Here is a 14,227-nt window from a genome sequence, read left to right on the forward strand (position 1 = left end):
TTGATTTTTTAACAGTCCAAAAAGAGTAAATTACAAAGGCTCTTCAATTTTTCATTTTGTGTAATCACAGAAATTTATACATGTCAATTTAACGTCATACATCAGCATCCTTTTTCTGACTCCCATAATGCTCTTTGTCTTTTTGATCTTCAATCCACTGTCTTGAGAAGCAGTGATCAAAACTGAATTAAACACAGGTATGTTCACTGAAGACCTATTTCAACTTTATCTAATTAGAAAGCAATCTTTTTTTGCATTATGCTCAGTGCTTTTAAACATCATAATGCTTTTTGCTTCTCTCATAACTGGGTAAAGACATTCACTCAAGGTAAACTGCAGAAATGCTGGGAACCTATTGTTTGCCCATTTCTTCTAGGAAATTCTCAGAAACACTGAAAGCAGTAATCACTTAAGCTGTGACAATCTCTGAAACAAATGAAGTGATATTTAGTATTTGTCTTTTAAACATATTTTTTCTCCTTCAGAGTTGTGTCATATTCATGGCACATAGAACCTGGTTCTGCTTCACTGGCTTGGGATGGATATTTAAACAAGTGGGTTTTTTCTTTGTTTATGCAATGAACACAGACCAACAGATTTTGAGATACAGGGACTAGGTTCTTTGTGCATTAATATTCTCTAAGACTGTAGCTGTTTGTCATGAAGTTTTCCAAAATGAGTAATATTTCAGTTTTGACTTTAGGGATGATGTCATTAAAACAAACACATAGTGGTAGGAGGAAATCCAGCTGTTGCAACCATTGGATACATATCAGTCTGACAGCTGATACCATCTTTAGAGCTGGAGAGGCTGCCATGGGAACTGAAAACAGTAAACCAATATAGCTATACATTTTATCATATGAGAAATGAGTTTTCAAATCAGTAACACTGCAGCAGTCATAACACAGCTAACATGAGTTAGTTACCAGTAATGTATTCCTCAAAATCTTCTGGAATGCAAAAGAAATGGCCAGTGAAATCTTCAAATGAAAATTACCACCCCCAAAAAAGCAGTCTTACTCTACTTTCAGTAAATTAAACATTCTTTTATAGACTCTAAAGTCTTACAAGGAGCCTTGTATTCATTTCCATTTTATTTTGATCATGAGTGCTTTGTTTTATGTCATCTTCCTTTTCAGATATTTTATGCCACCTCAAGAATTGCTAATGTCACTAAGACCAAGAACAACTAAGGCTGCTTAAAACTGGCATTAAGCTTTAATCAGTCAAGTAACTTGTGTCTTAAATTGCTATCTCTTAAACCCCCATACTTATGAGATGTGATTAGAACACACTATTAAGCATGAAATTACTGTACCTCCAGAAAAGTGAATAGAAATTCTTTTCCCATAATTTCCATTGAGGTGGAAAGAACCTCCTAATATTTTCTAATCCATGGTATTAATGTATAGTTCACTGGGTACTTACTGAAGAGTGTGTTGCCTCATGGTTGTCAGGTGTCTTAGCCCTTCACAGATGAAGGTCCTTATCTATCAGAAATAGCAAGAATCTTCATAACACAATGAAGATTCTCCAGAAATCCTTCCATAGTTCTGAGATAACTGAAAAAAGAAAACTTGGGAGAGGAACATGACTTGCCCTAACCAAGCAACCAAGCTCAAGGTGATACTAAATAGCTGGAAAACTGTGAGTACAGTATAGTTTGGAAAGGAGGAAAATTATCCAGGTAAGGACAGGCCTGTTGGTTTGACCTCAGCACCCTTCGAGGATATGTTTTAAAGAAAGCAAAAACAAAGGACTTGCAGAAGTAATCAGTAAATGCAACAAAAGCTAATAGGTTTATTAATCAAATAGAACCTGAAGGGTTTGAGATGCACTTAGCTAAAAGGGAGGAAAAACATATTTTCTTGATAGGTAAACTACAAGGATTGAAGTTATTAGTGATGATCCTGGAAAACCAATATTGAAAAGGTTTGATACTTTCGTAGTACATTCTGTAAAATAGCTAGTTGTGCAAACATATGGGATGTAAGAATAACAGAAACTGAAAGGTATTGCCAATGCATATTATAATTTGAAGAGTATTTACTAATACTGTAGATTTGTGTGGTACAGATTAGAACACAATTGCTATTAGCAGCACCAAGTGCAGAGGCACACCTTGGAAGAGAAAGAAGAATTGTCATTATGAAGAGCAGATGACACAGGGAGAATGAGACATGGGAATATTAAATGAACATGAAAAGTCTTAGAAAATAAAATTCATATCAACCAGGTAGAAGTTTCTAGCACAGATCTTACTAGGATATATGAAGAAAAGCATGCACTGGGGGAAATCCTAACTTCAGAAAAGTGAACAGAAGAGCATGAGACTAATTCCACCTGAGACACAACATTAACTGCGTATACACTGATCATGAGTATAAAGGTTTTGCATTCCTCTAAAGAATTGAATTTTTGAGCAACTTTTAAGGAGAGATGCAAGAAGAAATACATGCAACTTTTAAAACAGAGATTAAACAGCTTATGAAAGAGATTTATATGGTGATGTTGTCTTTCATTAAATAAGCCATTATAACACATAAGACTTCCCATCCTAATCACATTTTTCTTTCTTTCTACATTGTATAACTGATTTGCTTACTCAGAGTAAATTCAACTTCTTCTAGTCTTGTGTGGAATTGCTATACTCCATTATAGATATTCCTGTTTAATATTAAAAATCACAGGCCCTGCTGGCTTCTGTGACATTACCTTAGGGAAAAATATTATTCTATGTATAGGTGTTATCCATATAATGTAATCTGCAGTTCTGATATTTATTATTCAAAGGATAGATGTCATTTCTGCTCCTATTGATGATAAACAGAGTACGAAAAGACTCATCTCAAAAATGCAGAGGAATGCACTAAATCCAAATGCCTCCATTTTTACTACCAACTATGAAATAAGGTGATTCAGACTGCAACCTACTGAGACATCCAAATTTCTGTACACAAGGTCACAAGTGTCACTGACAAAGCTATAAATAGATGTTGAGCATCCTGGCCCTTGGGCCTGTGAAACATCCATCAAACTGAAGCTCCTTTCTTTTCTGATACATGTAACATATTAATGGACAGAAGGGGCAGAAAGGAGTTTATAGCAAATTTTAAACCAGTAAATTTCAGGTTCTGTCTAAATTGGAACATTGAATATTCCTGAAATCTTATGATGTCAGTAAAAACATGCAAGTTTAGTGTGTAGTAGATGTTTTCCTTGGAACATAACTTTTAGATGAAAGTAAGTCCTAAAGAATATAACAGAAAGTACTTATAGTAATTCTTCCTAAGATTTTTTTCTATGTATTAATGAAATTATTCCACAGAAAAACTATTTTTGAAGGATTTCATTGCAATAGTTAAAAGTCCACACACTTCATTTTGATTCTGGCCATTTTCTTGCCTATCGCTTTCTTTCACATATACTTAGAAGTGGTTAATGTGACCAAAATTGCTATTACTTATGAAACTTGGCATGCCAGCTATTTTCTCAGTCTGTTTTCTTCATCTTCCAGTTTGTATTGAACACAGGCTTTTATGAAGTTAATGTATAAACATTACAGTACTTTTTAAAGGATAAGTAATACCCCCAAATTCTTCCTAGTGGGAATTTAAGCTCATTTCTAGTAAAACTGTATTTCACATTCATGGATATATTGAAAATGTGTCTAAGTGCTTTGGAAATTCATAGTATATCTGTGTCTTCTTTTGTTGGCAATTCTATAGATACCCTTGAGAATTTCTCTTCTTGACCTTGACAAAGCTGAAAGAACTCTCTTTAGCATGGAGGATCCCATTTGTTCAAGCATGCACACTGCCAGGCAAGCCTGAGCATGCTGTAGTAGCTGTGTAGGAAGTAGATGGGCCACACCAAATGCCACACTGACATTCTTTGTCTGCCTGACATGGGCTGGGTAGACATAGATGATCCATCCAGCCTAAGCAGGAATAGCTTCACTGAATTTACTGCAGTTGTATGATTTATATATGTCTAATCTGAGTCATAAGTTTCTGATCTTCACTGAAATATAAAAAAAATTCATCCTGTTTCTCATTAATTAGCATGAGCAAGCATTTCCATATATCACAGTAGGTAAATCAGTTAGAAAATAAATAATTTCTTATGGTCTAGACAACAGGGTTATGACATTTACATGGGGTTTTTTCCCTTTAAAATTCCTATTTCATTAGTTATTCCAATCTATTCTTTCATACCTAATAGTTCTATTAAAGTAATGAGAAAAGAACAGCTCTCAGCAGTCAGCCCTACTAAAGGACAGCTTTTCACCTACAAGCCTTCTGTCTGCAAACTTTCATGGGAACAGTAGATAAACAGAAAATGACACAATATAAGGAGAAATATAAGCAAATATTGAGTCACCCCAGCTACTAGATATTGCATTACATCTAAGAATAACATCTCATACAATTTACACAGGTTTCTTACTTGACACATCTAAAAGTAGTCTTGTATCACAGGATAGATGCATTATAAAACTCTGTACAGATCTAAAGAGAAAGATTAGTTATATAGTGTACATCTGCACAGCAGCTTCCTGAAGGGGTTTTTGTAGTAGTTATTCTATATATGCTGCAGGGCAGACTTCTTCTTCTAAATTGATACATTTTATGGAAGTTTAATATTGTGTTCACAGAAACTTTATATTCTTATATATTCCCATGGTTGCCCTCATCTTCCTTATCACATTCCCTTTTATTTTAGGCTAGCTCCCTTATTGCATTCTAAAATTACAAGGCATTAAAAACTACAGTTTTTAAGATATGGATCATCTCCTCTGAAATTTTTCTGCATCATCTTTCCCACTGGAGCCCTAGCTTTACAAAAATCTGTGACTACTTCTGCCATACAGACAATAACAAAACAACTAAATGCATTGTGATGAAGAAAGAGAAGGAGCCTGCAACCCTGCCAAAATACATAACTCTCCATCATTTAGGAAGCTGCAATGATATTTCAAGACTGTACATGATTTTAAATAACTTGAAGAACCATATGACCAAAGAACATGCAGCAAACACAAGGCAGAAAAGAACCTACCATCCCTCCTGGAAAAGTAATCCTTTAAAAGAAACAAAAAAAAAATGAAAACAAGCAAACAACGTATTTTAGTAGCTATTAAGTCTTTTTCTTCCCCTCACACCAGCTGTCTGAGAGCTACTTCCATTGGTTCAACAAAAGAATTTCCTAAGTAAGTAGCAAAAGAAAACTGACCAGCCAGCCTGTTTAAATGCATTTAGAAGATACCATGTCCTCTAATCTTTCAGGTAAATGTTTTTATTTCCCGTTAGTTGTAGGGGATCAGACTGCAAGGTTCCTGGTCTGAACGCGCCAGGTGGGAATTGCTGCAACTCAGTGACAAGGGATTTGGAACACTGTCACACCAAGCCACAGGCAGGTGACAATCTGCACTGAGATAGGGCACTTAGGGATTTATTTCCATGATTGAGTACATATTGTGATGAATTTAAGACTTTTCTAGAATACTCTGTGAATAGGGTGTGCAGATCTGGTTGTTGGGCTGTTTCCTGCCTGCATACATAGGCTCATTTGACTGCTGTAAGGAAAAGAAGCATGAAAGAAGAAAGAGACGAAGACTTTCCAAAGGACTGCAGATTTTAATTTTTCAGGGTACGCACAAACTGTGTTTTCCAAGAAAGCAAAATCTTACAAAAGCAAAGTCCTGGCATTATGAACAGATCTCTGTCCCAAGTGAGCAGGTAACATTTGAGGTCCTGCCAGACACACACAGTCTTTTTCAGAGGAAAGCAAACTTCTCCTGTCTGGGCTAACCATGCAAAAGAAAGTGGACATCTTATGGGGTATTTCCTTTTCTTTTGGAAATATTTTTCTCTGTGTTGGTTTGTTGCTGAATACTATGAAATGTACATTTTCACAGCAGTTAGGTATCTACATTGGATGATACAGAGGACAGAGATAGTAGACAAGAAGGCAATTGTTCCCTAAGTCCATGCCAGGGTGAGGACAGATGCCCACCTACATTTGCAAATGTGATTCTCATATTCCTGCTGCTTTCCTTCCCTCCCAGTGAAGGTGCCTTTTAAAACCATATTCTGTTGTAAAGCATTCTAAGGAAAAGGGGGAAATACCTGCTGAAAAAGGTAGACAGCAACAATGATTGCCGTGTTTCCTCTTTTCAAATTGGGAAAGGACAAATCTTAAAGGTTTTGACGTTACTGCTTCTTCAACAATGGTAAGATCTCTGCAGTGATCTGTGTAACTTATTTCTGCATTTGTATGAGTGGATCAAAGTCCAGGAGTGATTCAATTTTTGTTAAGGCTTTTTTTTTTTAGTTTAGTTTAGTGCATGTTGTGGGGACTTAATGTGAGCACCATTATACATCTGGGTTACTTTTTAATTCCACTCAGAATATATATACTCTCACAGACCAAATGGGGCCAAAGGCCACCAAAGGTCTAAGGCCCATGAGTGAGACCAATTAGAAATACATAAAGCTTTGGTATGTGTTGCCACTTGTGGTCAAAAATTTCAGAGACAGGACACCTCTACAATGATGTGACTGCTGACTGAGAAGGAACAAGTGGAAATCTCTACATTCCCTCAGCGTTGCCTAGAAACCAGGGGAATATTTCTAAAAATGCTTAAGTTTGTGTGTTTTAATTATCTACATAGTGGAAAAAAGTATAGGAACAATAAAGAAGAGACTGTGAGAAATCTGTCATATGGGTTTGTACAGAACAGCCTAACACTGTATGTTGAGTACTACAAACTGAGAATTTGGGAACCTGATATTCAGAATTCAGATAAAGAAACAAACAAACAAAAAATCTTGAAAAAGTATAGAAATGGGACTATGAGAGCTTTTTTTTTAAAGGAAAAAGCAAACAGAGACAAGTGTTTTCTGTGACATGATCTCTGTAGGAGAGAGTATTACAGCCAACCATGTAGAGGTGAGAATCTTGCACACTTATTTTCATTCTCTCCAGTATCTTCAGGTATCTGAAATGGAAACAGTTTAAAGACTATCTCTGCCTCTAAAATCTACAGATTTAACAACCTGAATTGTATCAAAGTATAAACCAGAGACCCTGAAACACAAGAATGATGGTAACTAACTTCCTAAAGCCCTTTCCCCAAATCTCTAATTTCACACACAATCTGCTTCAGAGAAAAAACAACAAAAACAAATAAACAAAACAAATAAAATCCAAATAAGACAAAATTTTAAACAAACAAACAAAGACACAAGAAAAAATACCCACCACACCCAAATACTGGGATTGTGGTTTCTTGGTTTTGTAGATTTTTCTGGGCAGATACTTTCCAAGACATTGACCTCAGATCCAAGAGACATAAGAGAAAATGACAAAATGCTATCAAATTACTTTGCTTTGACAAGAAGGTGAGGTGTTTGTGACCTTATGGTTGACGTAGTTGAAATGCCACCGCAACTGATGCTTCTATATGAAAAGCAGTCAAAAAGATAGGACCACCAGAGGATGGAGGACCGATGAGTTTCCAAGGCATATATTCCCTCCCCGACCACTCCCAGACAAATTTGACAACAACTACATTTAAGGATGATTTTACAGAAAACAGAATTAGACTGCCAAAATGATCACTACAACATAAAGCACAGAAACTAAGGCCACATCCAAGGAGTGCTTCATGTAGTTAACATGTATATCTAAAATTAAAAGGGACATCACAACATTCAACAGTCAGAATACTATTGAAAAGCTTTTTGAAGTATTTGTAGAGTCTACACAAAGTATTGGGGTAGATAAACTACTGGTTTCATCCAGCATGTATGTTTGCGTGACCAAGAGGGAGCATTGACTGAGGCAGAAATAAGGGAGAAAAGTTGTTTTCAAATAACATTCCCTTGATTTTGCTATGATTTTGAACTACATTCAAATTAATTTTCCTAGCATGTAAGGAAGCATAACAAATCACATAAAACACTGTATTTAGCCTGTAATTAATACTCATTTCTAGATACTAAAGGGGAACATCCCTCCATCTGGGACAACTTGTGACGTGTCAGTCTATGGAGGGGACTGCAGTACCCCTGGCCGGTCAGTGAGAAAAATCTTCACACAAAAAGTACAAAAGCCCTCAAAGATTTCACATTAAGGAAAATAGCAACCTGTCAGACAAAATGTAAATAAATCCTATGGCTTCTTCAGAAAGTTCAATCCAGCACGTCGGCATGCATACATTAATCAGTGGTGGGATCAAAGGCTGCTTTTCAAAACTTTATTTTGTGGTTCATTTCTAAGGTGCTGTTCATTTTCAAAGACATTGAGAATTAATTTCTTCAGTGTAACGCACTGGGAACGTTCTAGGCTCTCGCTTTGTCACTCGTTCCCTGAAATATGAGCACTTTGCCGTAAATTTCTCCGGGGCACTCATTATTCTTCAACTTCCCGTCAAGTCTACAAGAAAAAGGCTTAGATAATGAGGGCCTGTTCACCGAGAGGGACAAAACCTTCCCGGGCTGCAATGCGGCCCCTCCGGCTGCCCGGGCTGGGGCTGCGGGCTCGGGCACCGCCCGCGGCGAGGCCTCCGCGCTCCCGCCGCGCTCCCGCCGCCATGGCAACGCCGCGGCGGCCAAGGCGGGGCCCGGCGGGCCCGGCCCGCGCCCCGCCCCCCCCGCAGCGCGGGACGAACCGCCGCAGCCGCCGAGCCGGGCGCCGGCCGGCGCCGCCTCTTCGGGCCCGGCCGGGATCATGGGGCTGAAGGTGGAGAGCGGCGGCAGGCGGAGCCAAGGTGCGGGGGACTCGGTGGCGGCTCCGGGAGGAGCGGGGAGCGCTGGCCGCGGCGGGGCGGGGGCTGCCGGCCCGGGGGATGCGCTGCCTTCCGGCCTCTCTCTTCCCTGCCGGCCGTGGGAGTGTGGGACGCGGCCCGTCTCGGCCGGGGCTGGAGGCAGGCGGCGCCTCCTCCTTCCCCGCTGGCGCGGTGCTGGATGGCGCGGAGCCGGCAGGGAGCCTGCAGGGCAGGGGGCCGCCCGAGCCGCCGTGGCTCCGGCAGCGGCGCTCGGGGGGATCGCGCCTCGCTGCTGCCGCACGCGGCCGCCCCGAGCTGTGCCGGCCCGGCCGCCCCGCGTGGGGAGCGGGCGGGGCGGTGGACGGCGGTGGAAAGGGCCAAGTGCCGTGGGTGTGAAAGGGGACGCGTACAGCCCGTGACGGGCTGTAATCCTCCGAGAGCCGGGGCCTGGAATTGTCTGTCCTAGAGCCGTCATCGCACGGTGCCTCCTTATTGTACTGGCATCGAGTGGTGCTGCGGGCAGCGCTTCAAACTGCCGGCATCGGCCGCCGCGTTTGCGAGGCCGATTTCTGTGCCAGCTTTTTTTCTTAATCAGTTTTCGTTTTCTCCAAAGCTGTTATTCATGGATTATTATGGATTGTACCCTGTGTGTACAACATCCCATGGCGTTTGACTGTAGATACAAGTGTTTCGGTTTGGTGGGATTTTAATGCAAGTGTACTTGAAAAATAAAAGACTCAAAAGTTTTAAAGGTCTCATAAAGTGATAACTTACCCACATTTAACCATCCGTGGCCTGATGCCCTGTTCCTCTGAACAGTCCTCGGGGCATTTGTTATTCCTGATAAAAAAGGCATAAACATGCAAAAATGCTTGCATAAGCCAACTGTGGCTCTTGGAAAGTACCCAAAATATTTTTAGATATGAACTGGATTACATGCATAATGTAAAACAATGGTAGGAATTATTCAGTGCTGCACTGTAATGTCAAGATCACATAGAGCTGCATAAGGTCAGAGGCGTTTGAGATAACGTTATGCTGTTGTGTTGCATCTCGGTGTCGTTTCCAATCTTTGGAGAAGTGACAGATGCCACTTCAGAAGATGTCTGATATCAAAGTATAGTTCGAACATAAATTCTAATATTATGTAGGAATATGAAATTCAGAGCAAAAACTAGTATCTTGTGCACCCAATTTTTATGCTGTCTTACATAGTGTGAAGGCAGTTCTATGACAAATACATCCTTTTTCTGACAATTCTTATGGTTGTCAAAATATTTTTATAGACAATCAGAAAGCGTGCTGATCGTCTGTTGACCATAAAATGGGAATAAATAGGATGCCGGATCTTAATTTCATTCAGCTTGTAGTAAGCTTTGTTTGACTGACTTCTGTTTAACAAAAAAAGAAAGTTCAAAACTAGGGAAAAATTACTGTGTGTCTGTTAAATTGGGAAGCCATTGCTTGTCTGCATAGGAGGTTACAATGGAGGTAGAAGTGTGTGACTGAACAGCCCAGTGTGTGAGTTCTCAGGCACGCAGGAAGGATTCTACTGGGAGCAAGGATTAGCACAGGCAGAGAGACTAATACACTGAGCTGAGCTGGAAATCTCTGTGCCTGAGCAAAGTTGGCAGAACAGGCATTGGGTTGCTTGCAGTTCATGAAAGGGGGAGAGCACATCGTATTTATGGTTTCTCAGAAGAGTTGTATCTAAAACGTTAATACAGAGGAGGTGGGATACCCTATTCCATGTCCTGGTTGCATGCCATGCAGAGTTTCTTGTTCAGACTTAGCCTCATCATAGAGAAAGAACCAAAATTTTATACTTGTTTTTTATCAGGGCTTGTTTTTTCTAGTAAGAACAGTGAGCAAATACAATTTTTTTTTAAATATATTGGAATATATAGGATTTGCATATAGTCTTGTCAAAGTTCAAATAATGCTGAGATTTTTTTACCCCCCCTAGAAATGTTGAAGAATTAATCCGTTGTGTTTTTCCCTTATTCCAGATATAAATTTCGAAGTTATTTACTGTAATAATTTCAGGAGTCAGTTAATATACTCACACATTTATAGTATGGCCTCAAATAATCTGAACACTGTAATTTTAAACCAGTTTTGTTGTTTAAATCCAGTCTTCTGCATTGGGCTGTGTAATTCCCACAGCCAGTGGGAACATGTACCTGAACAGCAATACCTAACGGCATTGTGCACTTACTGTTAATCAATGACACACATTTGTGCCACTTTTATCTTACAGCAGATGAGGGGAACTCATCATTACTGCTGCATGGAGGCTGCTATTAGGTTTAGGCAGTTTGCACAGGCTTCCAGGATTTTAAAACAAAATTAAAATGCTTCACATGTTTGCAGACAACACCGTCTTATTTAGATTTTTCCTGCATTGTAGGAAGTCCTTGCATTAATCTGACTAGAGCTGAAAGGGTGTTATCACAGAGACTTGTGAACTACGGGGGTTTTTTTCGTTCTTTTGCCACTTAAACAAACAGCTTATTGAACTTACTAAATTACTAGTTTGGTAGCACCAGTTCTGTTTTCAGAAGCTGAAGTTTTTTTTGACCAATAAGAAAGATGAAAAATAATCTAGTTATATCTTCAAAGAAGGAAGGGCGTTTCGAAGTTTTAGTTGAAATGTGATAATTTTTACTGAAATTGAGAAATGTTAATCACTGTTCTTAACTTTTTACCAAATTAAAACGTTCACTCAGTAAATCTCTTAAAACCTATCCTTAATTTAACCATTAGTCAAATAGTCTGTTAAGTGAGTTTTAGTCACTTAATGCGCTTAAAATCCTGTCTCCATTCAGCAAATAACTTAAATTTGTATAATGACTCAAATGCCTAACTGCTCCCATTTTATTGAAGATTTCTTGCATGCTTCAGGAGAAATACCTGTTACAGTAAACAGTGTTCAAACCATTAATGCTAGTAGCCTCTTTGCTCCAGATTATATCCTGCAGCTTTCTCTGAACTCTGAAGCACAGTGGGTCAGGGTTTCTTTGCTCTCCATTTTGGGTGGGGCTGGCTGTGCATTAGAGTTTTGATAATGTCTTTCCAGGTAGAAATAGGAGCAGGTGGATGAGGGAGGGGACATCCTCGTAGGTGCAGATTATACTAGCTGAAGAGAGTTTTTTCCATATATGTAGAAGAATCTATGTAAAGTGTGTCTATACACTTAGGTATAAATATGTTTTATCTCTTGGCCAGTTTGACAGTAGATACTGAAACACTTTCAGACTTCATGTTCGTGGGGTGATGTAATATAGAGTATCCTGTAGCAGTAGAAGCCAGCACGTGTTTGTTGTGTAGGGTGTGCTCTTGAGCCAGTGTTCTACCACCCTTGAGTAATAGCACCATTCCCACAGGGGAGTTGGTACAACACATGGCAACTTTTAAGACAGAAGTTTCCAAACTGTGTAATGAAAATTGATTGTTGTTCACATATTACTGAGTAGCAGCATACAGTCACTTCTAGAACACCATCCCTCACAGACCCTTCTAGAAAATCAGAAACTGCTGGTGCCACTGCTAATTCTAGAGGTGCTGCCCAAGCCAGTGATCATATAGTTCTTAAGGTTGGAAAATACCTTTATGTTCATCCAGCCATCGACCTAGCACCACCACCATGTTCACCATTAAAACGTGTCCTCTGGTGCCGTATCTACACATTATTTGAATACTACCAGGCATGGTGACTCCACAGCTTCTTCAGACAATCAGTTCCAGTGCTTTGCTACCTTTTCCATGAAAAAAAATTCCAAATATGTAATCTAAACCTCCCCTGGCAAAACTTGAGGCTTGTCATGGGTTAGCAAGCATAGTCCCGGAAGTGATGTTCTTGCAAAGGGGTGCTTACAGCTTCCTCTGTGACTTGACAGAACCTATCAGCTGCCCAGTTTGAATATGGACAATTCTTTAAGCCACTTAAAATTGTGACCACGTCTGTGATCCACACTTAAGAATAGGAAACCCTGAGGCAGAGTGTCTCTGTCTCGTTTCTGGTGCTGGGACAGGTGGCTGTGGGCCCTGTGTGGGGGCCAGCGGGCCCGGCCCAGGCCCTGCTCAGACCAAGCCAGGCCGAGCCACGGCCATCCTGGAGCTGACAGGCCCTGTTCCACCTGTGGAACCCCCCCACAGCCCTGCTGTGGGCAGCCGGAGCAGCTCGGATCCCCCCCTCTCCAGTTCGGCCAAGATTGAGCTGAAGCTGCCCCGCTGTCCAGCAGAGATCATGTGACCAACAGCAATAAGTGACATTCCAGCTGCAAGGCCGAGGTGAGATTAACCCTTTTAGTGCTGTGAAGAGCTGAAAACCTGAGGGAGAAGAAAGAGGAGATGCTTAAAGCTGAAATTCTGTTGTAAAGCTATGATGTATCAGAGTACCCGTTGTAATTTCATGAAGGCATGGGGGGTGGAGTGTTCAACTTGTACTTGTGAGCAAAAGCACCTGCGCTGAGATAGGCAGATGCTGACGCAGCTGTAATTTCATGAGAAGTTTGAACAGGGAGAGATGGAAGCGATGAGGACTTTTGCTCCAAATGGAAAAGGAGAAAACCTCAGTTCCTAGAGATGCTCCCAGAGATAGTCCTAAAGATGAAGATGAGGAAGACCCTTTGCTCCCAGGGAAGGAGAAGGGCCTCTGTTCTTAGAGATGAAATGCTCCCAGAGATGGGTGAAGAGAACTTTTGTTTCTGAATGGCTCAACCTTAAAATTTTACTCCAGTAATTTCAAGAGTGGACCCTCGAAAGCAGTTGTGGGAAAAGCTGCAAGTCGGGGTAAGGGACTCGCATGCGAGCAGAGAACCAACCCGGCCGGCTGTCTCGTTGTGATAATGTTTTCATAGCAGGGGCAAGAGAGACTCCTCTTCCTAAATGGACTGAACAAGGTTATTATGGAAGTGGTAAACAGACTGAACATCTCAAGGGTTGTCTTTTTACATTGTCACTGGGAGAAGGGAGGAAGGTGGGGGGAGGAGAAGAGTTCTGAAGGTGTGGTATTTTTTTTTCTTCTTTTAGGTCTGTTAATAAACTTCTTTATATTCTTTCAAGTTTGGTGCCTGCTTTTCATTTCTCCTAATTCTTATCTCACAGAAGGTAAACAGTAATGAGTATCTTGGACCAAACCACTACAAGGCTATTTCCTCTCATCCTGTCACTTGTTACCTGAGAGAAGAGTCTGACACCCACCTAATCACAGCCTCCTTTCTGGTAGTTGTAGCAAACTGACATAAATTCATTTGCTTCTGCCTGCAGTTCATATCACAAAATGTGCTACTGATACACACAGCTGTTTGTTTCTGCTTTTGGAGTATGAATAGAGCAATAGCTTGCGTCCAAAACTTCCCTTGCTGAAGCTTGTAGCTAGAAAAATTTTAACAAATATTTTTAAAGAATGATTTCATCAAATATGACTCAAGGCTACTGTTCTATTTC

General features: G+C 40.3%; 1 protein-coding gene across 2 annotated transcripts in view; it reads left to right on the forward strand.

Annotated features, from left to right (window-relative positions):
* Positions 1-8,677: 8,677 nt before the first annotated feature.
* SPATA7 (spermatogenesis associated 7) overlaps positions 8,678-14,227 on the forward strand; it is a 36,245-nt gene continuing 30,695 nt past the window's right edge. The window contains exons 1-2 of one of the 2 annotated variants that reach the window (XM_069018035.1): positions 8,678-8,779; positions 13,811-13,888. In XM_069018035.1, the coding sequence (XP_068874136.1) occupies positions 8,740-8,779; positions 13,811-13,888 (118 nt within the window). In that variant the 5' untranslated portion in view covers positions 8,678-8,739. The remainder of the gene's footprint in view (positions 8,780-13,810; positions 13,889-14,227) is intronic. The other variant, XM_069018036.1, reaches the window with a different exon arrangement.

Source organism: Aphelocoma coerulescens, chromosome 5 (assembly GCF_041296385.1).
Source record: "Aphelocoma coerulescens isolate FSJ_1873_10779 chromosome 5, UR_Acoe_1.0, whole genome shotgun sequence".
Taxonomy (NCBI): domain Eukaryota; kingdom Metazoa; phylum Chordata; class Aves; order Passeriformes; family Corvidae; genus Aphelocoma; species Aphelocoma coerulescens.